The following is a 27,036-nucleotide window of genomic DNA, read 5'->3' on the forward strand; positions in this document are numbered from 1 at the left end:
ATGCATGCTCAATTGGGTTAAGATCTGGTGATTGACTTGGCCATTGCAGAATGTTCCACTTTTTTGCACTCATGAACTCCTGGGTAGCTTTGGCTGTATGCTTGGGGTCATTGTCCATCTGTACTATGAAGCGCCGTCCGATCAACTTTGCGGCATTTGGCTGAATCTGGGCTGAAAGTATATCCCGGTACACTTCAGAATTCATCCGGCTACTCTTGTCTGCTGTTATGTCATCAATAAACACAAGTGACCCAGTGCCATTGAAAGCCATGCATGCCCATGCCATCACGTTGCCTCCACCATGTTTTACAGAGGATGTGGTGTGCCTTGGATCATGTGCCGTTCCCTTTCTTCTCCAAACTTTTTTCTTCCCATCATTCTGGTACAGGTTGATCTTTGTCTCATCTGTCCATAGAATACTTTTCCAGAACTGAGCTGGCTTCATGAGGTGTTTTTCAGCAAATTTAACTCTGGCCTGTCTATTTATGGAATTGATGAATGGTTTGCATCTAGATGTGAACCCTTTGTATTTACTTTCATGGAGTCTTCTCTTTACTGTTGACTTAGAGACAGATACACCTACTTCACTGAGAGTGTTCTGGATTTCAGTTGATGTTGTGAACAGGTTCTTCTTCACCAAAGAAAGTATGCGGCGATCATCCACCACTGTTGTCATCCGTGGACGCCCAGGCCTTTTTGAGTTCCCAAGCTCACCAGTCAATTCCTTTTTTCTCAGAATGTACCCGACTGTTGATTTTGCTACTCCAAGCATGTGTGCTATCTCTCTGATGGATTTTTTCTTTTTTTTCAGCCTCAGGATGTTCTGCTTCACCTCAATTGAGATTTCCTTAGACCGCATGTTGTCTGGTCACAGCAACAGCTTCCAAATGCAAAACCACACACCTGTAATCAACCCCAGATCTTTTAACTACTTCATTGATTACAGGTTAACGAGGCAGACGCCTTCAGAGTTAATTGCAGCCCTTAGAGTCCCTTGTCCAATTACTTTTGGTCCCTTGAAAAAGAGGAGGCTATGCATTACAGAGCTATGATTCCTAAACCCTTTCTCCGATTTGGATGTGAAAACTCTCATATTGCAGCTGGGAGTGTGCACTTTCAGCCCATATTATATATATAATTGTATTTCTGAACATGTTTTTGTAAACAGCTAAAATAACAAAACTTGTGTCACTGTCCAAATATTTCTGGACCTAACTGTATATACCTTCATTTCCTATTACTTGGTGCTGGTGATATTGGTTATATCTTTATCAAGTCTTCAGTCAAGCAGGCGGGTTGTATATCTATAGAATCTTGGTGGTTGTTGCAGTCCCTCTCCCTGAGACAACTAGAGATAAGTTGTTTGTGGTTTTCTCTTGTTTGTTATCCCTGTATGTCCTTTAGAGCCTAGTGGGGTTGACTAAGCGCTCATGTCATCCGTTCTCTTCCTATAGTCTATTTTGGGGTCAGCCTAGGGTCATGTATTCTGCTCGGAGCATAGGTGCGGAACCTATCTAGGGCGGTGAGGGAATCCAGGGCCCAGCGGTAGTCTTGGTCAGGAGTCACCATCTCCGCCTTCCCTGGTTTCCCTTCTCTTTCCTTTCGCCGTTCACTTGGTACTTCCTAGCGTGAGATGATGGAAAGAAAATAATTTCTCCATCCTGTCAGTCCATGAAAATCTGACATCATCTGAGCGCAGTCCCATTTTTTTCCCACGGATCCATCGACTTGCATGGTACAGTGCAATCCGACTTCCGGATGCAAATTGTGCAAGCTACAATCCTTTTTTTTCTGACAGAGGAAAAAAAATGGAACATGTGCACTGGTCTGTAGAATAACATTGGTCCAAGTGCATTCTGATGTTTTGTCAGATCACACTCAGATCGAAAATATGGTCTCTGTGGAATCCCTGAGGGTGAAAGCTTTTAGGGAATTATTGTTATAGCTACCGTGTTTCCCCGAAAGTAGGACCCCCCCGAAAGTAAGGCAGGGTGGGGGTTTCGGGGGGGTCCGCCAATGTAGGGCACCCCCCGATTGTAAGGCAGGGTAGCAGGGGGCCCGGGGAATGTAAGGCCGCATATGGGTGGGGTCACTGGGGACAGTACAGGAACTTGCCGCTGTTCCCTCGCTCCATCCAGGCCTTCTCCAGTCTTGTGCCACCCGTGGTCCGCCTCCGGTGAATGGCCCCCGCAAGGCTCCCTGCTGACCATCAGCTCGAGCTGTGATTGGCCAGTCAGCCGGCTCGCATCTGATTGGCCCTCAGCTCGAGCTGCGATTGGCCAGTCAGCCGGCTCGCAGCTGATTGGCCGAAATCAGCCGCGACGTCACCGCCTGCAGGCTCGCTCCGATTGGTCCAGCGTCCCTGGCATCTGAATCGTCCCCCCGGCACCGCAGAGGAGATCGAAACAGAAGGAAAGTAACGGTAAGTTCCGAAACTCTCTCTGTGTGTGTCTGTGTGTGTGTGTACGGTATGTGTACGGTATGTGTATGGTATGTGTATGGGTGCCGTATGGGGCTGTGTGTGTGTGTGTGTGTGTGTGTGTGTGTACGGTACCGGTACGATATGTGTGTGGGTGCCGTGTGGGGCTGTACCGGTACCGTATGTGTCAGTGTGTGTGGTGGCAGAGTGGGGGGCAGAACCACTGTATGGGGAGGCTGCAGGGGGGAGGATGGGGTGGATGCCAGACTCTCAAACAATGGGGAGGCTGCAGGGGGGAGGATGGGGTGGATGCCAGACTCTCAAACAATGGGGAGGCTGCAGGGGGGAGGATGGGGTGGATGCCAGACTCTCAAACAATGGGGAGGCTGCAGGGGGGAGGATTGTCATTTTTTTTCCAATGTAAGGCCTCCCCCGAAAGTAAGGCAGGGTGGGACTTTTGGGGGTAAAATTAATGTAAGACAGGGCCTTACTTTCGGGGAAACACGGTATTTACTAAATATGCATGATATAAATGATAAATCCTGACTAGGTGGAGAAGAGACACTTAATGATAACATGTGAGCAAAAAGATTTCCCTACTGCTCCTCTGATTAGTAGGCCCAACTTGCATAATGCACAACATAATAACATCACACCTACTAAACATAAAAGATGTCGGGGATTATAGCAGGTTTACAGCGCTCTCGTCCGGTGGCAATGGACTACCAACAACCTGCGAATCCTTTTGCTCAACACCACCATTGACGTTTAGAACACGGGACTCCAGTTCCCCAATTTTTCTCCAACAAAAATGTCAGGGGGTGCTATTGTAGCGCCCCTGGAGGCATCAGGAGCAACAAGGTACTGCATCCTGTCCATGAAGCAGGGCCTACCTACAGGGACCCAGAAGACCAGTGCCGGTAACAACAAAACATTCAAATTAATCCCTGTTTTTCCCCATTTCCCAAAGACTGGTGACAGACTAGGGTAGGACCGAGCGGATGGCCACCTAGGAGTGGAGCTGATCCAGTCCACTAGATGACAACCAGTGGGGAGGGGTCAGACAGTCAGTAAGTGGAAGTGAGAGGATACGGACGTAACCGCACTGACAGGAGAGTGTAACGGTGACCTGAGGGCCCAGGCGGTTGGTTGCCGGTGGAATACGGTGGAGAACTCACGGAATCATAGCACCAACGGGGTACAGAATCCTTGGTCAGGCAAACGCTCCAGGCATACCTGCTAAAATCTGCACAGTGAGGAGACCATCCAGGACCTCACTGACCGTAAAGTTCGGGACACAGTAGCAACAGGAAAACCAGGGAACAGGACCAGAGAATCCGACAGGGTTCAAGCTACCTGTTATACGGACTGAGACTGAGAGACTACCAGGAGGGGACCCCCAGACGCTCCAAGCCACGGGAACTTACCAACCAGAGACAGGTGCAGGGGAAAGAAGTCACCAGGTCACCACACCGCCACTGGAACTAAGGGGACCGGTCAAAACCAGCCTTCCTCGGGTTACCAGCTACCACCTTACCGTGAGTAAAGGAACCAGTTACACTGCAATCCCTTGTGTGGCCTGCCTTCTTTCCACGCCCAACAACATCATCTATCCCGTGGGGCCTGGCCCTACTTGCGGAGTGCCCAACATCCAGGCTGCCACCAACACCAGTCCCAGTAGTGAGATCTGTGCGGCGGTGGCTCCACTAAATAGCCGCAACCCGCAAGTGGTGTCACGACAAAAACTTTTATTTCAATTCCCCTTAAATATTCCCCCTTTTAAAAGCGACCCAAGGGTCACAGAAACGGGCACCGGCCACCAGTGACATCTCCCCAGTAATACATCGCCCGGGACCGAATACCCCATAGCCCTGGGGCGACACACTATGCTGGCCCTGCGACTGTGGGCCCTGCGCTCGCTCTGACCCTGGAGGTACCCTTGATGGTAGGGAGGTCCAGGTCACCACCCTAAGCCCTGTCTCCTGTCTGGCCCTTTCCTTATAACACCAACCCTGCTATGGCAGGACACTAGGTAACAACCTCCCAAAGGCACAGACAAGGGGGTAAAACTGAAAACACACTCACACCGCAAGTGAGCACAGATAAGAGACAAAGCGACACCAGAGGGAATAAAACCAAAAGGGGTAGGAGTAATTCACACCAGGGAACTCGTAAGCCAAGCAGACAACGATTAGCTGGTCACCAAATAGAGGTATGCCATGGATGCCGGGATTTCACCACTGCAAGCAGACTATCTTCGGGGGTCTCCTACTACACTCCCAATCTTAAATAGGAATCAAAATGCTGTGGAGAGAAAAGCGCACATAGGGTCTTATCTGGCAAACAATGCAGGCTTAGAAAATGAAAACAGGTGCTCACCTATGGAAGTTGTGACAGGCACAACTCCTATGTATGCAGAAAATGGTCAAGCAGCAGCCCCGATGATGCAACAGGGAATCATGAATGGATAAGAAAGTCGGGTTTAACACTGCGCTAAAACCATGAAGCCAAACGATGTGATGAATTCTTTGCTATATTTTCTTTATTTAGGCCAGGTCTACGCGTTTCAAAGGCATGTCCGCCTTCTTCATCAGGACAAAGGAAAAAACAGCATGATACCAATTGCTACTTGGGGATACATATATATTGAAAAAGAGGCTCCACACCTACACAGGTGATGTCAGTCAGGGAGTGGCTGAACATCACGTGTATGAATAACAGAAAGCAGTGGAGAAAAAAATGGAAGAAACAGAAAGAAGAAAAAAAAAAAAAAAAAAAAAAAAAAAAAAAAGGAATTGGAAGGGGTTAAAACAGAGGGGTGTACGCATATGTCTGTAAAAAATTTTTTGCTTTAATAAAAAAACAAATGTAAAAAAATGTGCTTTATTTATAAAGCTTGCGCCTAAAAATACATAAAAATATAATGTCAGGTCGCTGCCAAAACAATCAGCAAGAAGGTGCAAAAATATATCAGCAAGAAGGTGCGAAAATATATATATGTATATAATACTGGAGATGATCCAGCAGTAAAAAAAAGGGGGGTTTATGCTTTAATAAAAACAAATGTGCTTTATTTGTAAAACTTGTGCCTAAAGATACATAAAAATATAGTGTCAGATCGCTGACAAAAACAATCAGCAAAAAAGTGCAAAAATATATATATGTATGATACTGGAGATGATCCAGCAGTGAAAAAAAGGGGGGTTTTTTTCGAGGTACAAAAATGTGAAAAAAAGGGGGGTTGGGACACACGGGTTTTTGCTTTAATAAAAAACAAATGTAAAGAAATGTGCTTTATTTGTAAAGCTTGCGCCTAAAAAATACATAAAAATATAGTGTCAGGTCGTTAACAAGACAATCAACAAAAAAGTGCAAAAATATATATATATGTATAATACTGGAGATGATCCAGCAATGAAAAAAAGAGGGTTTTGTGAGGTACAAGAATGTGAAAGAAAAATGGGACACACGGATTTTTGCTTTAATAGAAACAAATGTAAAAAAATGTGCTTTATTTGTAAAGCTTACGCCTAAAAATACATAAAAATATAGTGTCAGGTCGCTGACAAAACAATCAGCAAAAAGGTGCAAAAATATATGTATGTATGATACTGGAAATAATCCAGCAGTGAAAAAAAGGGGTTTTGTGAGGTACAAGAAAGTGAAAGAAAAATAGGACACACGGACATAGGGAAAAAAAAAAAAAAAAAAAAAAAAACTCCAACGTGCTATGTGAAGTGCTGAAAGGGGTGAAATGAGTTCAAAGCGTGGGAAAAAAATTATCTGCGCATGCGTGCGCATGAAGGAGCAGGGTGAAAAGAATTCATGTCGGCATAGAGAACGGGCTGGAACAAAATACAGTGAGTGAAAAAAGGGGGTAGATCAAATATGAAAAGAATAAAGAAGATAGTTTCTGGAGAGTGAAACAAATATAAAGATCAAATTTTGTATTCATCCATCCAAGGGCAAAAAACAGTGTTTGATGGTATCACATTTAAATAAATACATACAATAGATATGAATATAATATAAAGAGTAAAAACCTTTAAGAAACACGCTGAAACCAAATAAAATAATTATCACAACCAACAGATAAAAGGATATATATGAAAAGTTGTATATAAAAACATACAATCCCACCTTATAATGAAAGCTGGGGAAGGGGGAAGGAATTTTTGGAGTATCTTAATAAAATGGGGAAAAATACATATATAAAAATTAAAATGTCCTTATTATATTAGGATAAAAACTGGGTGTATAAAAACTTCATGTTTATGCAGACCGCATTAGAAAATGTAAAAGAAATATATATAATATATATCCAAAAAATATTTGTTGGGAATTTATTTCACATAAAACATTAAAAAAATCCCAAAAAAAATTTTTTAAAAATTTTTTTAAATTTTTTTTTTTTTTTTTTTTTTTTTTTTTTTTTAAAATAATAAGCGAGGATTAATAAAACAGATCGGTCAATTCATTGAGCCCATGCGGTTTTAGAGTACTGAGCTTATGGATCCAAAAGGTCTCTTTTTTGCTTAATAATTCTAATCTATTTGGTATATCTGAGGGAATATGTTCAATAGGGGTGATTGTACAGGACATCATCTTATTGTGAAATAAAGCACAATGTCTAGATAAACTGTGCAACATATATCCAATCTTGACGTTATGTCGGTGAGAATTTAACCTATTGTGCAATGCCTGGCAAGTCCTCCCCACATACTGCTTACCACAGATACAATCCAATAAGTAAACGACATGGTCGGTCTGGCAGGTCATATAATCCTTAATAGGGAAAATCTCAGCACCCACGTGCGAACAAAACGATATCTTATTATGACCGATGATCTTGCAGCAGAGACAGTTTTTTGCATTACATCTAAATGACCCTATTACAGGGGTTGTAGTGTTAGAGCTCCTAGTATCTTTAAGTCTACTGGGAGCTAAAATATTCTTAATAGTAGGAGCTCTCCTAAAAGTAAAACCCGGTTGGGAGGGTAAAATGCCCATTAAAATGGGGTCATTTAAAAGTATATCCCAGTGTTTTGAAAAAATTTTTTTAATCCTAAAATTGTCACTGCTGTAAGTAGTAATAAAATTGAGGGCAAAATCATTAACAATCGGGCTCGCGCCGTCTGCTTTATTATCGGATTGGAAAACTTTCCTAGAAACAAGCAAATCCTTTTGTTTTAAAGATCTTGTGGTAGTGAAGGCTTTTTTGATTAAATTACGGGGATATTTTTTCTCCAAGAACCGCTCTTTTAAAATGGCAACCTGATCAGAGAAATCCTCATCTGTTGTGCAATTTCTCCTTATCCTTTTATATTGATTTACCGGTATATTGAGCAACCATTTATCATAGTGTTCGCTATTGAAATTTATATAGCTATTAGTGTCCACCTGTTTAAAATAAGTCTTGGTAAGAATACGGCTGTTTTGATGATAAAGTGTCAGATCTAAAAAATGAATTGTCTTATCATGGACAGTTGATGTAAAATTCAAACCCCAAGTATTTTCATTTAACAAAGCAAGAAAGGAATCAATATTGTTTTGTTCATTATCCCATATAAAAAACAGATCATCTATGAATCTTTTGTAGACAACAATACTGTTTACATGACTACCATCCAGTATATGGAGGTTCTCGAATAGTCCCATAAATAAATTTGCATACGAACAAGCTGCTTTTGATCCCATCGCTGTACCCAGATATTGATGGTAAAGTTTATCTAGGAACGTGAAGAAATTGTTATGTAAAATGAAGCTCATAGCCTCCAAAAGGAACCTCTTTTGGATTGCAGGAAATCTGCTATCTTTGGTGAGAAAAAACCATAGACTGAAAAGACCCAAATCATGGGCAATATTTGAATATAATGCGGAAACATCAACAGTTACAAAGAGATACGATTGTTTCCAAGGAATATCTTTGATTATGTTTATGAGATGGGAGGAATCTCTCAGATAACTCCCTAAATCCATCACATACGGTTGCAGTAATTGATCCACATATGCCGCTAAATTTGCTGTGAGTGAATTGATGCCTGAGATGATAGGGCGTCCAGGGGGGTTTACCGGATTTTTATGCAATTTAGGCAGATGGTAAAAAAATGCTACATTAAAACTATCAATCTGTAAAAATCTCTTTTCAGATGAATTCAAAATATTATTATCAACGGCTTTTTGTATTAAACCCTTATAGGCTATGACAGCAGAATCATATTTCCCCCATTCTACTGTCTGATAGTATAAGGGATCAGAGAGTATCCTTAAAGCCTCATTTACATAATCGCCCCTGTTCTGGACGACAATGCCTCCCCCTTTATCGGCCGATCTGATGACAATTTCTCGATTATTTTTTAGGTTTTTGAGTGCCAATCTCTCTTTATGGGAGAGGTTATGCTGCAAATTTCTTTTGGTATTCATGAACACCTTGAGGTCTGTCAAAACTAAGTCACTAAAAGTCTTGATGTGATGACCTTTGCTCCCTGTGGGGTAGAATTTGGATTTGGGTTTGACAATAGTGTGGACAAAGGGGAGATCTGTTGGAAGAGTATTCGTGTCACTAATGGGGGGAGTATTACTATTTAATAAAAAATGCCTCTTTAGAGTCAATTTTCTGATATAATTTTGGACATCTAAAAACACATCAAAGTCCTTGGAATGATATGAAGGGCAATAGGAGAGGCCTTTTTGGAGTACTGATATTTCCCATTTATTCAACTCATAACTGGAGAGGTTAAAGATGTTTTTGGTATTATTAGCTATTTTCAAATCTAAATTAATCTGATTTCTTTTTTGCTGGAGCCGGCGACCTGCTCGAACTCCTCTAAAGTGTTTTTTCTTTTTTTCGTGGAACCCCTGGGTATGAGGAAATCTGTTATCAGATTCTCTTTGTTGGCACGAACTGGGGGCAAAAAAGGAACCAGTGGAGTGGCTTTAAGAGTATTATCAATTGTTATGACTTTATGGGTCATGGGGTTGTCATTTGAAGATGTACCAGCAGACTGTGAAACAGATATCTCCTGCGCCCTTGGCGTTGGAGGGGAATCCTCATGAGTAGATAGATTGAGTAAATCTATAAAATCAAAGTCCTGTGTATTCCCAGTATTTGATGCTGAAATTTTTAAAAAAATTTCAGCATCAAATGAGCATCAGCATCATGAGGATTCCCCTCCAACGCCAAGGGCGCAGGAGATATCTGTTTCACAGTCTGCTGGTACATCTTCAAATGACAACCCCATGACCCATAAAGTCATAACAATTGATAATACTCTTAAAGCCACTCCACTGGTTCCTTTTTTGCCCCCAGTTCGTGCCAACAAAGAGAATCTGATAACAGATTTCCTCATACCCAGGGGTTCCACGAAAAAAAGAAAAAACACTTTAGAGGAGTTCGAGCAGGTCGCCGGCTCCAGCAAAAAAGAAATCAGATTAATTTAGATTTGAAAATAGCTAATAATACCAAAAACATCTTTAACCTCTCCAGTTATGAGTTGAATAAATGGGAAATATCAGTACTCCAAAAAGGCCTCTCCTATTGCCCTTCATATCATTCCAAGGACTTTGATGTGTTTTTAGATGTCCAAAATTATATCAGAAAATTGACTCTAAAGAGGCATTTTTTATTAAATAGTAATACTCCCCCCATTAGTGACACGAATACTCTTCCAACAGATCTCCCCTTTGTCCACACTATTGTCAAACCCAAATCCAAATTCTACCCCACAGGGAGCAAAGGTCATCACATCAAGACTTTTAGTGACTTAGTTTTGACAGACCTCAAGGTGTTCATGAATACCAAAAGAAATTTGCAGCATAACCTCTCCCATAAAGAGAGATTGGCACTCAAAAACCTAAAAAATAATCGAGAAATTGTCATCAGATCGGCCGATAAAGGGGGAGGCATTGTCGTCCAGAACAGGGGCGATTATGTAAATGAGGCTTTAAGGATACTCTCTGATCCCTTATACTATCAGACAGTAGAATGGGGGAAATATGATTCTGCTGTCATAGCCTATAAGGGTTTAATACAAAAAGCCGTTGATAATAATATTTTGAATTCATCTGAAAAGAGATTTTTACAGATTGATAGTTTTAATGTAGCATTTTTTTACCATCTGCCTAAATTGCATAAAAATCCGGTAAACCCCCCTGGACGCCCTATCATCTCAGGCATCAATTCACTCACAGCAAATTTAGCGGCATATGTGGATCAATTACTGCAACCGTATGTGATGGATTTAGGGAGTTATCTGAGAGATTCCTCCCATCTCATAAACATAATCAAAGATATTCCTTGGAAACAATCGTATCTCTTTGTAACTGTTGATGTTTCCGCATTATATTCAAATATTGCCCATGATTTGGGTCTTTTCAGTCTATGGTTTTTTCTCACCAAAGATAGCAGATTTCCTGCAATCCAAAAGAGGTTCCTTTTGGAGGCTATGAGCTTCATTTTACATAACAATTTCTTCACGTTCCTAGATAAACTTTACCATCAATATCTGGGTACAGCGATGGGATCAAAAGCAGCTTGTTCGTATGCAAATTTATTTATGGGACTATTCGAGAACCTCCATATACTGGATGGTAGTCATGTAAACAGTATTGTTGTCTACAAAAGATTCATAGATGATCTGTTTTTTATATGGGATAATGAACAAAACAATATTGATTCCTTTCTTGCTTTGTTAAATGAAAATACTTGGGGTTTGAATTTTACATCAACTGTCCATGATAAGACAATTCATTTTTTAGATCTGACACTTTATCATCAAAACAGCCGTATTCTTACCAAGACTTATTTTAAACAGGTGGACACTAATAGCTATATAAATTTCAATAGCGAACACTATGATAAATGGTTGCTCAATATACCGGTAAATCAATATAAAAGGATAAGGAGAAATTGCACAACAGATGAGGATTTCTCTGATCAGGTTGCCATTTTAAAAGAGCGGTTCTTGGAGAAAAAATATCCCCGTAATTTAATCAAAAAAGCCTTCACTACCACAAGATCTTTAAAACAAAAGGATTTGCTTGTTTCTAGGAAAGTTTTCCAATCCGATAATAAAGCAGACGGCGCGAGCCCGATTGTTAATGATTTTGCCCTCAATTTTATTACTACTTACAGCAGTGACAATTTTAGGATTAAAAAAATTTTTTCAAAACACTGGGATATACTTTTAAATGACCCCATTTTAATGGGCATTTTACCCTCCCAACCGGGTTTTACTTTTAGGAGAGCTCCTACTATTAAGAATATTTTAGCTCCCAGTAGACTTAAAGATACTAGGAGCTCTAACACTACAACCCCTGTAATAGGGTCATTTAGATGTAATGCAAAAAACTGTCTCTGCTGCAAGATCATCGGTCATAATAAGATATCGTTTTGTTCGCACGTGGGTGCTGAGATTTTCCCTATTAAGGATTATATGACCTGCCAGACCGACCATGTCGTTTACTTATTGGATTGTATCTGTGGTAAGCAGTATGTGGGGAGGACTTGCCAGGCATTGCACAATAGGTTAAATTCTCACCGACATAACGTCAAGATTGGATATATGTTGCACAGTTTATCTAGACATTGTGCTTTATTTCACAATAAGATGATGTCCTGTACAATCACCCCTATTGAACATATTCCCTCAGATATACCAAATAGATTAGAATTATTAAGCAAAAAAGAGACCTTTTGGATCCATAAGCTCAGTACTCTAAAACCGCATGGGCTCAATGAATTGACCGATCTGTTTTATTAATCCTCGCTTATTATTTTAAAAAAAAAAAAAAAAAAAAAAAATTTAAAAAAATTTTTAAAAAAATTTTTTTGGGATTTTTTTAATGTTTTATGTGAAATAAATTCCCAACAAATATTTTTTGGATATATATTATATATATTTCTTTTACATTTTCTAATGCGGTCTGCATAAACATGAAGTTTTTATACACCCAGTTTTTATCCTAATATAATAAGGACATTTTAATTTTTATATATGTATTTTTCCCCATTTTATTAAGATACTCCAAAAATTCCTTCCCCCTTCCCCAGCTTTCATTATAAGGTGGGATTGTATGTTTTTATATACAACTTTTCATATATATCCTTTTATCTGTTGGTTGTGATAATTATTTTATTTGGTTTCAGCGTGTTTCTTAAAGGTTTTTACTCTTTATATTATATTATATTATATTCATATCTATTGTATGTATTTATTTAAATGTGATACCATCAAACACTGTTTTTTGCCCTTGGATGGATGAATACAAAATTTGATCTTTATATTTGTTTCACTCTCCAGAAACTATCTTCTTTATTCTTTTCATATTTGATCTACCCCCTTTTTTCACTCACTGTATTTTGTTCCAGCCCGTTCTCTATGCCGACATGAATTCTTTTCACCCTGCTCCTTCATGCGCACGCATGCGCAGATAATTTTTTTCCCACGCTTTGAACTCATTTCACCCCTTTCAGCACTTCACATAGCACGTTGGAGTTTTTTTTTTTTTTTTTTTTTTTCCCTATGCCCGTGTGTCCTATTTTTCTTTCACTTTCTTGTACCTCACAAAACCCCTTTTTTTCACTGCTGGATTATTTCCAGTATCATACATACATATATTTTTGCACCTTTTTGCTGATTGTTTTGTCAGCGACCTGACACTATATTTTTATGTATTTTTAGGCGTAAGCTTTACAAATAAAGCACATTTTTTTACATTTGTTTCTATTAAAGCAAAAATCCGTGTGTCCCATTTTTCTTTCACATTCTTGTACCTCACAAAACCCTCTTTTTTTCATTGCTGGATCATCTCCAGTATTATACATATATATATATTTTTGCACTTTTTTGTTGATTGTCTTGTTAACGACCTGACACTATATTTTTATGTATTTTTTAGGCGCAAGCTTTACAAATAAAGCACATTTCTTTACATTTGTTTTTTATTAAAGCAAAAACCCGTGTGTCCCAACCCCCCTTTTTTTCACATTTTTGTACCTCGAAAAAAACCCCCCTTTTTTTCACTGCTGGATCATCTCCAGTATCATACATATATATATTTTTGCACTTTTTTGCTGATTGTTTTTGTCAGCGATCTGACACTATATTTTTATGTATCTTTAGGCACAAGTTTTACAAATAAAGCACATTTGTTTTTATTAAAGCATAAACCCCCCTTTTTTTTACTGCTGGATCATCTCCAGTATTATATACATATATATATTTTCGCACCTTCTTGCTGATATATTTTTGCACCTTCTTGCTGATTGTTTTGGCAGCGACCTGACATTATATTTTTATGTATTTTTAGGCGCAAGCTTTATAAATAAAGCACATTTTTTTACATTTGTTTTTTTATTAAAGCAAAAAATTTTTTACAGACATATGCGTACACCCCTCTGTTTTAACCCCTTCCAATTCCTTTTTTTTTTTTTTTTTTTTCTTCTTTCTGTTTCTTCCATTTTTTTCTCCACTGCTTTCTGTTATTCATACACGTGATGTTCAGCCACTCCCTGACTGACATCACCTGTGTAGGTGTGGAGCCTCTTTTTCAATATATATGTATCCCCAAGTAGCAATTGGTATCATGCTGTTTTTTCCTTTGTCCTGATGAAGAAGGCGGACATGCCTTTGAAACGCGTAGACCTGGCCTAAATAAAGAAAATATAGCAAAGAATTCATCACATCGTTTGGCTTCATGGTTTTAGCGCAGTGTTAAACCCGACTTTCTTATCCATTCATGATTCCCAATCTTAAATAGGAGGAGACCAGCTGTAGAAGGAAATCAGCCACCTGGCTCTCACCACGCTGTTCCACAAGAATTAACCACAAAAATTAACTCCTGCATAACTGGGAGCAGTGAAAAAACTGAGCCAATGCCCAGCCGAGCTGAGCACTTAAAATAGACCAGGTCGCCTGTCGGACTCTGCCGTGTGAACAGAGTCCGACACCGTAGAAGTAATCCGCGGATACGGATGGCGCATGACAAATGGTGGTAAGTTCCTGCATGGATCTCTCTCCACTCCATAGTTTGGTCACCCACTTTACCAATCACAGAGGTCTCAATGATTAGATGGGTGGTAAATGGTATAAGTGGGAAGATTTTGGACATAGAAGCCATGATCACCCTCCACTTCTAAGACAAAAGTCTGAGAATACCGAGCTATTTATATCTCCAGTAAACAATTTCTGATTCTAGAATTTTGCAAATCATCAAGTCACAATTGTGTTTTAGAAATTGCCAGCATTGCCATGACGACCAGTCGTCTGTGATGAAGATGTAATTAAATTTCTGCCAGTAATATCCGGGGATGAAGTCTTCATTTTATATACACCATAATAAAGACAAGTAGCCGAATATTGCAAATACACAAAATGTTCCGTCCACTGTGGAAGACTGGCATCTCCTAACACCCGCTCGTCTCAAATTCAGAATCGAAAAAAGAAAAAAAGTAAACTTTATACATGTACAGTGTGTATATGTGTGTATATATATATATATATAATATATATATATATATATATATATATATATATATATAATATATATATATATATATATATATATATATATATATATATATATATATATATATATATAATTGTAGCTTTACTATTTTCAGGAACTTCTATAGTGAATGGACAGAATTGCGCATGCGCAGCCAGTTATTCATTCTCAGTAACGTGAGTTGGGGTGTCGTTCTTGAGATAAATTTCGGCCTCGAGACTATGCCATAAATGTCCAAGATTGAACTTCCCCTTTAGGCTAAGGTCACACATTGCGTTTGTATTTGGTGCGGATTTTACCCACTGAGTAACAGTGCTTGTTACAAATAGACTTTGCTGGGGATTTGGTGCAGATTTCACCCTTTCCATTGCAAATCCACATAAAGTGCTCTGTAGGTTAATTTACATATAGAAAATATCCACAATGTGTAGAAGTGATTTGATGAAATCTGTATTGGGTTAAGTGTTATATATTTGTTTTTTTTTGTTACAGATTTGGTGCAGTTTATCAAGCAGATTGTCAGCATGTCTATCCTTATGCAAGCATTTTTTTAGTGTGTTTTTCTGCCACAAGGTGTGTTTTTTGGTGCAGAAAATGTCTGCAGCGTGAACACATATGTGGGACCCAGGGGGCAGGGGCGTTACACATTACTCGTTGCCGGGCCCCGAGGTGTCCACAATAAATAGGGGGATGAATGGAAGGACTGTTGTCGTGACGCCACCTGCGGTACGCGGCCAGGGATTAGTTGCTACTTCTGTTGCTGTCCTCCGGGTGTCGATTCGTATTGAATTGATGATGTCCTACAATTTTTTAATTCACTTTTTTTCTCTATCTCGTTTGGTTTTCGAGATAAAAATGCTAACTCTGTTGTTTTCCACCAGGTGGCACTATAGGTGGTTTCATTGTGTAGCGCATGGCTACTTTACTATACCTAGACACCACTTCTATGCCTATAGCTGCCGCCGTTCTCAAGTTAATGTCGGTGGACAGGATATGGGTGGACACACTGTATGTGGCACTAATACGGGATGCTTAAAAATTTAGAGATTTTGTTTAATCAACCTTCCCTATGTCTAACCATCCTGTGATTTTCACAATTTCTCCCTTTTTTATGGGATGGTGGAATCAGGGCTCCTAAGTTCTCCCTCAAGCTGGGGGGGCCTATGCTGTTCCTAACCTCAGGGATACACCTGATGGTTGAGGTGCCTGAGTCTCCTTCCTGGACCTACTCCTGGTCTAATTCCCCCTTCCCCTCACTCCAGGGAAGGACGGGACGGGACGGAATGTGATGAAATCCACAGAAAAAGACAGATAAGGGAAAACCAAAACTCTGTCACACAGCACACACAAAGGTAAAGACAATAAGAGATTCAGGAGGAAAAACAAGAGCAGGAAGGAAGCTATAAAACAACAGGGGTAAACTAGAAAGCAGAACGTTCATCAGAAAGTCTGGGACACCACACAGACCAATAAAGACAAACTATAGCTGGCATGGGTGGAAGGATTCAACAAGCATAAATAGGAGGAGGTAGGTGTGATAGGCCTCCCCACAACATGTGATCAAAGGAGCAAGCAGACCAGAAGAGATTAAGTCTTGCTAGCCTGCCTATGAATAATAACACAGTAGGTTGACGCCCGAGTCTGCTAGTGTTGATCCCAGACACCAAAGAAACCATCGCGTGGAGTGTCCGGCTTACTTCACTGATTCTGTTGCCGCCATGACAGTCGGCAAAGTTTGTGCAAAACTCAGTGTGACTATTCTTTCTTGGTGTTGCAATTTCAGTGTTGAGAAGTGTTCATATTAAATCAGGCTATTTAGCGTGAGACGTGAATAATATAAAGCCTATATGAAAAACAATCCCAAAATTTTTGCAGTTTTTTTACTTCATTAGTGTCACACAAAAATTATATAAATTACACTGTAATTTATTTAAACCCTCAAAAAAACAACAAAAAAACCCGCTGAAAAATCAAAACAATTTCTCCTGCATAAAGCAAAGCCTCATACAGCTATGGAAGTGAACAAAAAAAAATAAAAAAAATAACATTGAATTATGTATTTTAAAAGGCAGATCACTAAGAGTTTAAAAGGGGACTACTAGGAAATTCGTATTATTTGCTGTGCTGTAATATTAGATCCAGGTAGGGTGCAGAGATGGGACTCACATCACATTTTGCATTAAAGCCCAAGAGCCAAGTTACACTTTTGATATCGGGCGCTTGAACATGGTAACAATGACAGCCGTAAAATTGGTAGTATCCTGTGTTTGTAAGTGAGGACTTCGGAGAAAATAATTGGTAATGAAAAACCGTTAAGAAAGACCAGGAAAGTGAGAGGTCATATAGTCATATATATAACACCAAACAACCAAGGTTTTTCCAGCTATTAAGCATGTAATGTGCATGTGAGAGATGACGTGAAACACCCCTGGATACAAAGAATTCGGATTCAGCCAAAGATAAAACGCTTACTGAAATGTGGATTTAGGAAAGCCTAGTGGTTACAGGACAACATCCACTTATATGGATAAAAGTTACTGGGCCACCTCCACATTACATCTAGAAGAGCTTTTGTAACAGCCTCCGCTCTTCTAGGAAGGATTTCACCAAGATTTTGGAGGTGTTTGTGGGAATTTTTTCCCATTCATCCAGAAAAGCATTTGTGAGTTTAGACACTGATGTTGGGGAAAAGGGCTTTATGCAGCCGATCATGTTCATAGAATCATAGAATGGTAGAGTTGGAAGGGACCTTAAGGGCCATTGGATCCAACCCCCTGCAAGTGCAGGCTTTCCTAAATCATCCCAGCTATATGTTTATTCAGTTTCTGCTTGAAGACTTCCATTGAGGAAGAGCTCACCACCTCCCGTGGTCGCCTGTTCCACTCCCTGACTGCCCTCACCACCTCCCGTGGTAGCCTGTTCTACTCCCTGACTGCCCTCACTACCTCCCGTGGTAGCCTGTTCCACTTCCTGACTGCCCTCACCACCTCCCGTGGTAGCCTGTTCCACTCCCTGACTGCCCTCACCACCTCCCGTGGTAGCCTGTTCCACTCCCTGACTGCCCTCACTGTCAGAAAGTTTTTCCTAATGTCTAATCTGAATCGCCTTCCTCTTAGTTTCATCCCATTGCTTCTTGTACTTCCTTGTGTTAATGAGAATAGGGTGGTTCCCTCTGCACTGTGACTACCTTTCAGATATTTGTAGACCGCTATTAAGTCTCCTCTCACCCTTCTCTTTTTCAAACTAAATATCCCTAGTTCTTTTAGCCGGTCTTCATATGACATGGTTTGCAGACCTTCTACCATATTGGTTGCTCTTCTCTGGACTTGCTCTAATATATCGATGTCTTTCTTGAATTAGGGGCCTAGAAGTGTACACAGTATTCCAGGTGGGGTCTGACCGGGGCAGAGCATGGGGGAATAATTACCTCTCTTGATCTATATTCAATGCTTGCCTTGATATTCTTCCCCCAAACTCTCCCAACCATGTCTTCATGGACCTTGTGCACTGGGCACAGTCATAGGGAACAGACAACAGCGTACAAATTGGAAGGTACAATTAACCAAAATGTCTTGCGTGCTGAAGCGTTAAGATTTCCCTATACTGAAACTAAGGGGCTGAGGCCAAGCCTATGAAAACAAGCCCATAATATTATTCCTCCTTCGGCAATTTTTACCACTGGAACAATGCAGTTAGGCGGGCAACATTCCCCTGGAATTTGCCAAACCCAGACTCATGCATTAGAGTCCAGATAGAGAAGAAAAGGAAGGTGCCGGCCCTGGGCTGCATGGGTGCTGCACTCCTTCGCAAAAGAGACTGTATGCGGATGTGACTTTGGGTGGGGTGCATGACACTTACTGGCTTCTTCAGGCCAGAGACCATCACCCCACTGGCAGTTGCCGTTGTAATCAGTCAGTAAGTCACAGAGACAGAGTTTGCTTAGCCAACCAGAAGAGTTTACTTTTATTCTTCACACCGTTATGAAAAGACATGGCCTTCCTTTCCTTCCTTCCTCTCCTTGTGGGGTACTGCTCCTCAACCTGTTCACCCCCCGCTATCTTGGATCTTGTCCTGAAGCTCTGGGGTCTGTCTCCTTCCCCCTGTCTCCGTTCACCTTTGTCTGGTTCTGTTCCACGGCAGCTCTCTAGCTGGACGTCTCTCTGAGCCCGTCGGGGTGAGCCGTAGGCTCCAAACCTCTGTGTTCCCTGACTGACCCTAGTACCGAGAACATATTTTTTCACATGTGAACCATATTCTCTACTGCTCCCCTCTTGTTTTTTTTCCTGCCATCTGCCACTCCACCCTTCCACTACCTTAACCCTATTTTATCTAGAATCTAATCTAAAATCGACTCACCACTATATGGCAGCTGTTGATATAAACATATACATCTTATAATATTGTATGTATGTCCGTGTATGGTTTGTTACATTAACCTATGCATTCGTAAACTTTCTGCGCCTTTGATATAAACTAATATTCATATATTAATTCACATGAGCGACATTGTTCCCTCTCTTCTCTCCTCACGTACAAGACACATTTTTGTTTATCCACACCGACTGCTCTTCATCCCTTATATTCAGAGCATCACATATTCTACCATTTATAGCATCTCTATTATTCAGCATTCAATAAAAAAAAATTAGTTCGCAAAAAGATCAAAAAGAACGATCGTCTCTTAAATCCTGAAGCCTGTGAGTCTGATGTGTATTGATCTGAAGAACAAAAACACCTCTGGGATTATAATGAGAATTGATGCAAATGAAAAACTGTGTTTTTGACCGGTGAAATCAAATAGCTGCTTTCATGTGCTATGTAACATCAGACAAAGCGAGAATATAAGCGATTGATCGCGAAACAAAAGAGAACACGATTTTCAAAATGGTAGATTTAGTTTAAATTTACACAAAACAGTTGGAGCGCGTACACATTACACCTACAGAAGCTTTACTAACCTCTCATTCTACATCCATAAGTATTAATATGAAGTTGGTCTCCACATCTAGAACAGCTTCCACTCTTCTGGGAAGGTTTTCTACAAGATTTTGAAGGCACCTGTTGGAATATTTGCCCATTTATCCAGAAGAGCGTTAGGACAGACAGTGATATAGGAGAGGATCTATGTTCTAGTTCATTCTGAAGGTTTGGGTTGGGATCCAGGTCTCTGTCCTTCCACCCCAAACTCATCCAACCATACCTCCTACAGACCTTGCTTTGAGCTTTTCCATGGGGAACAGAAAAGTGTCTTCCCCAAACTGTTCCCACAGAGTTGGAAACATAGAATTTAACTTCACTGGAATTAAGCAGCCTAGTCCAACCCCTGAAAAGTAAACCCATAGCATTATCCTTCCTCCACCAAACATGTGATTCTTACTCCACAGAACGTTTCCTCTGCTTGAGTCACGTGGTGGTGGCTTTACCCCCTCCATCCGACACTTGGCATTGTGCTTGGTGATGTACGGCTCAGCATTGTGCTTGGTGATGTATGGCTCGGCATTGTGCTTGGTGATGTACAGCTCGGCATTGTGCTTGGTGATGTACGGCTCAGCATTGTGCCTGGTGATGTATGGCTCAGCATTGTGCCTGGTGATGTATGGCTCGGTATTGTGCTTGGTGATGTACAGCTCGGCATTGTGCCTGGTGATGTATGGCTCGGTATTGTGCTTGGTGATGTACAGCTCGACATTGTGCCTGGTGATGTATGGCTCGGCATTGTGCTTGATGATGTATGGCTCAGCATTGTGCTTGGTGATGTACGGCTCAGCATTGTGCTTGGTGATGTACGGCTCGGCATTGTGCTTGGTGATGTACAGCTCAGCATTGTGCTTGGTGATGTACAGCTCGGCATTGTGCTTGGTGATGTAGGGCTTGGCATTGTGCTTGGTGATGTACAGCTCGGCATTGTGCTTGATGTTGTACGGCTCTGCATTGTGCTTGGTGATGTACGGCTCGGCATTGTGCTTGGTGATGTACGGCTCGGCATTGTGCTTGGTGATGTACGGCTCAGCATTGTGCTTGGTGATGTACAGCTCAGTATTGTGCTTGGTGATGTATGGCTCGGCATTGTGCTTGGTGATGTACAGCTCAGCATTGTGCTTGGTGATGTACGGCTGCTGCAGCTACTCAGCCATGAAGCTCCCGGCGGGCGCAGTGTTTGTGCTGACGTTACCAGAAGAGGTCTGGACACTGCAGTTATGGGGTCAGCAGAGCGTTGGTGATTTTTCTGCCCTCTGCTCCTCAGCACTCATCCCCCCCGCTCTGTAACATTATGCGGTCTCGACTTCATGGTTGCGATTTCTTCCACTTCTCTCTAATGTCAATCGCAGGTTAAAGTGGAGTATATTTACGAGGAGAAATGTCATGAACGGACTTGTTACATTGGTGGTTTCTATTACAGGATGCACTGGTATCAGTGAGCTCTTTACTACCAACCATTCTGCCATTCATTAGTAAAAGCAGACAGAATAGTAAGGGACTGGATTCCCAACACTTGTCAGTGGGACTGAAAGAAAAGCCTAAATTCCGTGTTTGAGATGTTTCCCAATACAGTTGTTTTAAGAGAATAGAGAGCTTTGCATTTCTGATATAAATCTTTATTTTTCTGACGGTCCCTTTTTCTTCCAGATTTCGGCAGATGGTCTCCGAGTATGAGCCAGAAGTACAGGAGGTTCCCCGTCTTTTCCGCGCAGTTCTTCAAGAAGCTTCTGAGAAAATGAAAGAAGAAGATGATGCAAAGAAACTTGCCAGGCAGTGGAATACAAAGCGAGCTATGAGCCTGTCTCTCACCACTTTTAAGTCCCGAGCCAGGATCTATCCATTCATGAGTGACATTAAGACCATCTCTGAGGACGTGGAACGAGAAGTTGAGCCCACTCGCAGAGTATGGAGCATGCCGGAGTTCAGAACCGCCAAAGACGACTAGATTCCCACCAATATGGAGACCACCCAGGACAGTCTGGCTCTTGTTTCTTTGCACTTATTAAAAAAAAAAAGGTTTTTTTTTTATATAGACTATAGAATAGACTTTGAGAACTGCCATTTTTATTGAAAACGGACCAATCTGTAGTCTTGTTAAATGTAGGCTGTACAATATTGGAGAACACCTATGGGTTATATGTAAGACGTCCTCATTTAAAAGTCCCCAAAAGTGTCCATATACTTTCATTTTGCTGTTCTCAGGAGGTTTTTGTTTGCTGAATTAGGTATTTTTTACAATGGACAAATCCGGTTTTGTTTTTTTTTGTGTGGTAGTTTACAGTACCTGTTCTCAAATCCAGTCTTAAAGTATGCATTAAAGGACATGGCAGGAGATTATCCCAACACCATGGGACGCGTGGCAAGAAGTGTAGTCATAGGACCAATGTTCTGAGGTTTCCACTGTTGATAACACGACATGGAAATAAGTTAATATGTCTTGGTTTTTTTTTTATGCTATTGGGTCTTTTTATGGGAAAACCCTGTAGGAGGTTGTCTAGCTTTTATATATACAAGGGTGGTACACAAGAATACACGGAGGGTCCAAACTCTGTAAAATAGTCTGTGTTAAAGTTTGGCACCAAGTGCTGCTCAGCTCCTATACAGTGTGTCCACCCATATCCTGTCCACCGCCATTAACTTGAGAACGGCGGCAGCTATAGGCATAGAAGTGGTGTCTAGGTATAGTAAAGTAGCCATGCGCTACACAATGAAACCACCTATAGCGCCACCTGGTGGAAAACCACGGAGTTAGCATTTTTATCTCGAAAACGGAACGAAATGGAGAAAAAAAGTGAATTACAAAAATTGTAGGGCATCATCAATTCAATACGAATCGACACCTTGCATACAGAAATGATATGATATGAAACCCCCCAAAAAAACATTGAATGCTGGTCACGCATATGGCGCTCATGTAACTTTGATAGTCAAAGTGGCCCCCGTCAGCTGCAATGCACATCTGGACTCTGCACAGCATACTGTATCTTGCTGCACGTTGTGCAATATGGGAGGTGACACGTCTGCACAAGTATCTGTGATACGTCATCGTAGGTCCTGCAATGTTGGTGGAGGGGTCGCATACACCTGCTGTTTGATATGACCTCACAGAAAGAAGTCCAATGGGGTCAGGTCAGGTGAGAGTGGAGGCCACTCCACACAGCCACCATACCCAATGACTTGTAGGAAGGTCTCCGTAAGGTATCGCTTCCCGTCCGCAGCCTTGTGAGTTTTACACGTTCTAATCATAGTATTTATGTATGCAAGGTGTCGATTCGTATTGAATTGATGGTGCCCTACAACTTTGTAATTCATTTTTTTTCTCTATCTCATTCCATTTTCGAGATGAAAATGTTAACTCCGTTTTCCACCAGGTGGCGCTATAGGTGGTTTCATTGTGTAGCGCATGGCTACTTTACTATTCCTAGACACCACTTCTATGCCTATAACTGCCGCTGTTCAAAAGTTAATGGCGGGGAACAGGATATGGGTGGACACAGTATATTTTTTTTTACACCTGCTAGTGACAATTTTCAATAGACAGCCTCTAATGTTCATTGATTTATTCATTTTTAGACTTTCCTGATACACAATATGATAGCAATATGGAGCCTGACCAAAGTTTTAGATTTTTCTCTTGTGGGAGCGTCTCTCCCAGTAATATAGGCTTAATGTGAGCCCCAATAGTAGAGCTGAGTTGACCTTTGGAAGTTTAAGTTCGGCAGGTTCAGCCGTACTTTAGATAAGGGTATGCTCACATGAGAATATGATTCACATGAGTGCAATGCAAGAACGTCTCACATTGCACTCGGCTCCATGTAAGACAATGTTGCAGGTGTTGCGAACTGAAGAAAAAAAAACCTTGCAGCATTCTACGATTGTCTTCGAGTCTTGGATCACTCGCACCCATACAAGTCTATGGGTGCGAGAGAAACATCAGACTGTACTTGGATGACATCCAAGTGCAGTACGATATATGCACAGGCTGACAATGGAGGAGATGGGTAGATCACTCCCTCCCTCTCCTCCGCAGCTGTGATCCAATCTTACGATCGGATCTCAGTATAATAACACTCAGAGCCTGAGCTGATGGTCATTAACATAACGCATCCGATGCCGTCGCATCAGATGCCATACGCTTGTGTGAGTCCAGCCTAAAGTTCAGTTCTGGACCCAGACTTGATCCGAACCTCATTGAAAGTCACCGATTGGACAGTTCAGGTCTCCGCCCACATGCAGCCAGCCATAAACAGATCACTTCCTGGGGAGGGGGTTTATTAAATTTTTTTGTGCACACTACATCTGATCATGTTACCCGCAGTGTGAGCTGTTGATACACTGCAAGTTGATACACTACACTTGCACTAGACTGAGCTCCGCGTGTGCTCTAGTGAGGGGTTAGCATTAGTGATGAGCGAACTTGAAGTTTGATGTTCGGTACGAACTCAGATTTTTCCAAGAAAACAAAGTTCAGGTCCCAGGTACTTTTACGTATGCAAAACACTCGCTCAAGCAACGCTGTGCTCAGGTACACTCGGTGCTCGGCCCAGTGCGAGCAGCTTGCAGTGTTTGAACAGCTTACACTGGGGGTAACAACAGCGTGAATAGATGTACTAGGTAAGAAAAGGAAAAAATCCACCGACCCCAGGAGTGATCTGTTTATGGTTGGCTGAATATGGGCGGAAACCCAGAATTACCCAATCAGTAACTTTAAATGAAGTTCTGGTCAAATCTGGGTCTAGAACCAAAATTAAAAAAAAAACATGAGAAGAAAAAAAAATTCCAGCAACTTTGGCCCAAAAATTATTTTCTTAAATTTTCTTAAAACTTGTAAATTTAATTAAAAAAAAAAAAAAAAAGTTTGTCTGGACCCTCAGAACCCGAACTTCCATGGGTCCGCTCATCTCTAGTTGGCATACGTAAATCACCCACACTCCAAACTTGATCACAGATTTTTTTTTTCTCCTTTGTAACCGATTTTTTTTTCTTTTTGTAAAGTCGGTACAAACACTGAACTTTACTGTTCGGGTGCACTCATCTGTAATCTCTGATTTGTAACTTTTTCAGATCACTCTGCTAGATAACAAAACATTGACTATTTGCAGCAGGAAAAAGATTGTTAAAAATTATCTAAAACTATTTAGATAAAAAGCAAATGAACAATAAAAAAAAACAAAAAAAACCCAAATCTGAGCGAAGGTGTACATAGCCTTTACAGTCCTTGTGTCAGCTGGCCTTGATTTTTGTACATAGTCTGATATTCAGTACGACATCTAAGAATGTATTATTAATCTGTCTATGCCAGGGTTGGTTTTGACATTGAACAGATGTAAGTTTGTGACTTTTCTCTTTATACAAAAACATTAAAAAATAAACTAGTATTTTTTTTTGGTTTTTGGTTTCATCATTCTTTTGTTGGGTGTTTTTTTTACACCATCGTAAAAGCACATTTACAGATTTCTGCCTATAATGAGTATAAATTGACACTAGAGCAAGGTGATCAGTGTTCTTTGAAAGCCCCTAACCCTATGTTTGATAGGTCATCATCAGATCGGTGGGGGTCCGGCACCTGGCACAACCAGTGTTGAGCTCTTCTCGGTAACGGTGGCCGGATGAAAATAGAGAACAGAGCTGAAGAGCGCAGCTTTGTTCACTACCTAGTGGAAGTTATATGGTGCTGTGGATATGCTCTTATAGAAGTGAATAGGAGCTGGATTGCTGTAATAGGCACCAGGTACTACATAGTAAGCGGGCTACGCGGCTCCGTTCCATTTGCCGTTTACATCCAGAGCTGAAAAAAAGATGTTTGGTGGAATCCGAGGGACAGGCCATCAATGTCTTAAAGGGGTTTTCTGGGACTTAGGTTTTTGTTTTCCCTATTGGGCTTAGAACTTACAAGCAGGTAGTTGCTATCTACCTGGCTGCGCTGGGAAGATCATTCCCGGCTCAGGCAGTGACTCTCCTACTTTTTTTTTTTTTTTGGACCTCGCATCAACAGAGCAACTCTTCCTATTCTGTTCTGTCCATAATGCATCAGTTGGCAGCGGGGAGACGGCTGTCGATCAGCATGAAATGGACAGAGACTCTACGTCAACAGAGCGGCAGAGAAGAAGCTGCTCTGTCATCGTGAAATCACAAGAAGAATTACTGTCAGAAGCGGCCCACTCCGAGCCAGAATATATTGTTGCAGGTCAGAACAGGCAAGTAGCTAGCAATCGCTTGCCTGTCAGAAATTAGCCCATAAAGGTTAAAAAGTCACCGATAACCCCTTTAAGCTGGGAACCCTTGGTAATGACTTCTGGTCATGAAAGCTACGATAGAAGCATTTTTCATTTTCATTGATTCTTTTTTCAGGTATTTTTTGACTGCAGCCTGACATGCTAAAATACCAGCGTATCTAATGTAAAGCATATACTGCCAGTGTGCACACAACCTTTAGACACCATGTTTAAGAGGTTCTCCAGGAAAATATCTTGTTGATGGCCCAAAGGCTAGAACATCAAAGTTAGCACAATAAAGGGGTCATGGAGGTCACAGGCAAACTGTATGAGCGTTTGTGCCAGTTCACTGCATTTACGTAGGCACAGCCATGCGTACAGATGAGAGGATACGATCAGTACTGGTGGATGGGACCAGCAGCAGAACCAGGCACAGCGACAGAACCAGGCACAGCAACAGAAAAAACACCATAGAACATATAAAAAAAATCACAGACCATAGGAGCCAATTCAGATGATGCAGGCACACACAGAATGTGGCAAACCGTCCTAGTAAAGATGGCCGCAGCCCAGGTGTATGTTGCTGATGATACAGCAAAACAACCTCCACACTAAGGGGGAGGGGTGGCTGTTTAACATAGGACATGCACACTAATAAGGCTTGCATTGGGAGCCCATCATATAGATGAGTGAGATGCACAGTGTCTGAACTGCAACCTATAAATGACGCCAGAAACCTAGGTCAGCAACAGAACCAGGCACAGCGGCAGAACCAGGCACAGCGGCAGAACCAGGCACAGCGGCAGAACCAGGCATAACCGCACGAAGAAACGACATCATAATTCTTGAGATAGAAACTGCATCGAAATGATGGCTAGGGCACACATGGGATAAGGTACACAGCAAATCTTCAGT

The 27,036-nt window shown here is 41.2% G+C and overlaps 1 protein-coding gene across 1 annotated transcript in view; it reads left to right on the forward strand.

Annotated features, from left to right (window-relative positions):
- The window catches only part of RD3 (RD3 regulator of GUCY2D), a 59,187-nt gene extending 36,672 nt beyond the window's left edge, over positions 1-22,515 (forward strand). Inside the window, exon 3 of the mRNA XM_075337995.1 lies at positions 21,554-22,515. Within this exon, the coding sequence (XP_075194110.1) occupies positions 21,554-21,851 (298 nt within the window). The 3' untranslated portion in view covers positions 21,852-22,515. The remainder of the gene's footprint in view (positions 1-21,553) is intronic.
- Positions 22,516-27,036: the final 4,521 nt, after the last annotated feature.

The sequence above is a fragment of the Anomaloglossus baeobatrachus genome, chromosome 3 (assembly GCF_048569485.1).
Source record: "Anomaloglossus baeobatrachus isolate aAnoBae1 chromosome 3, aAnoBae1.hap1, whole genome shotgun sequence".
Taxonomy (NCBI): Eukaryota; Metazoa; Chordata; class Amphibia; order Anura; family Aromobatidae; genus Anomaloglossus; species Anomaloglossus baeobatrachus.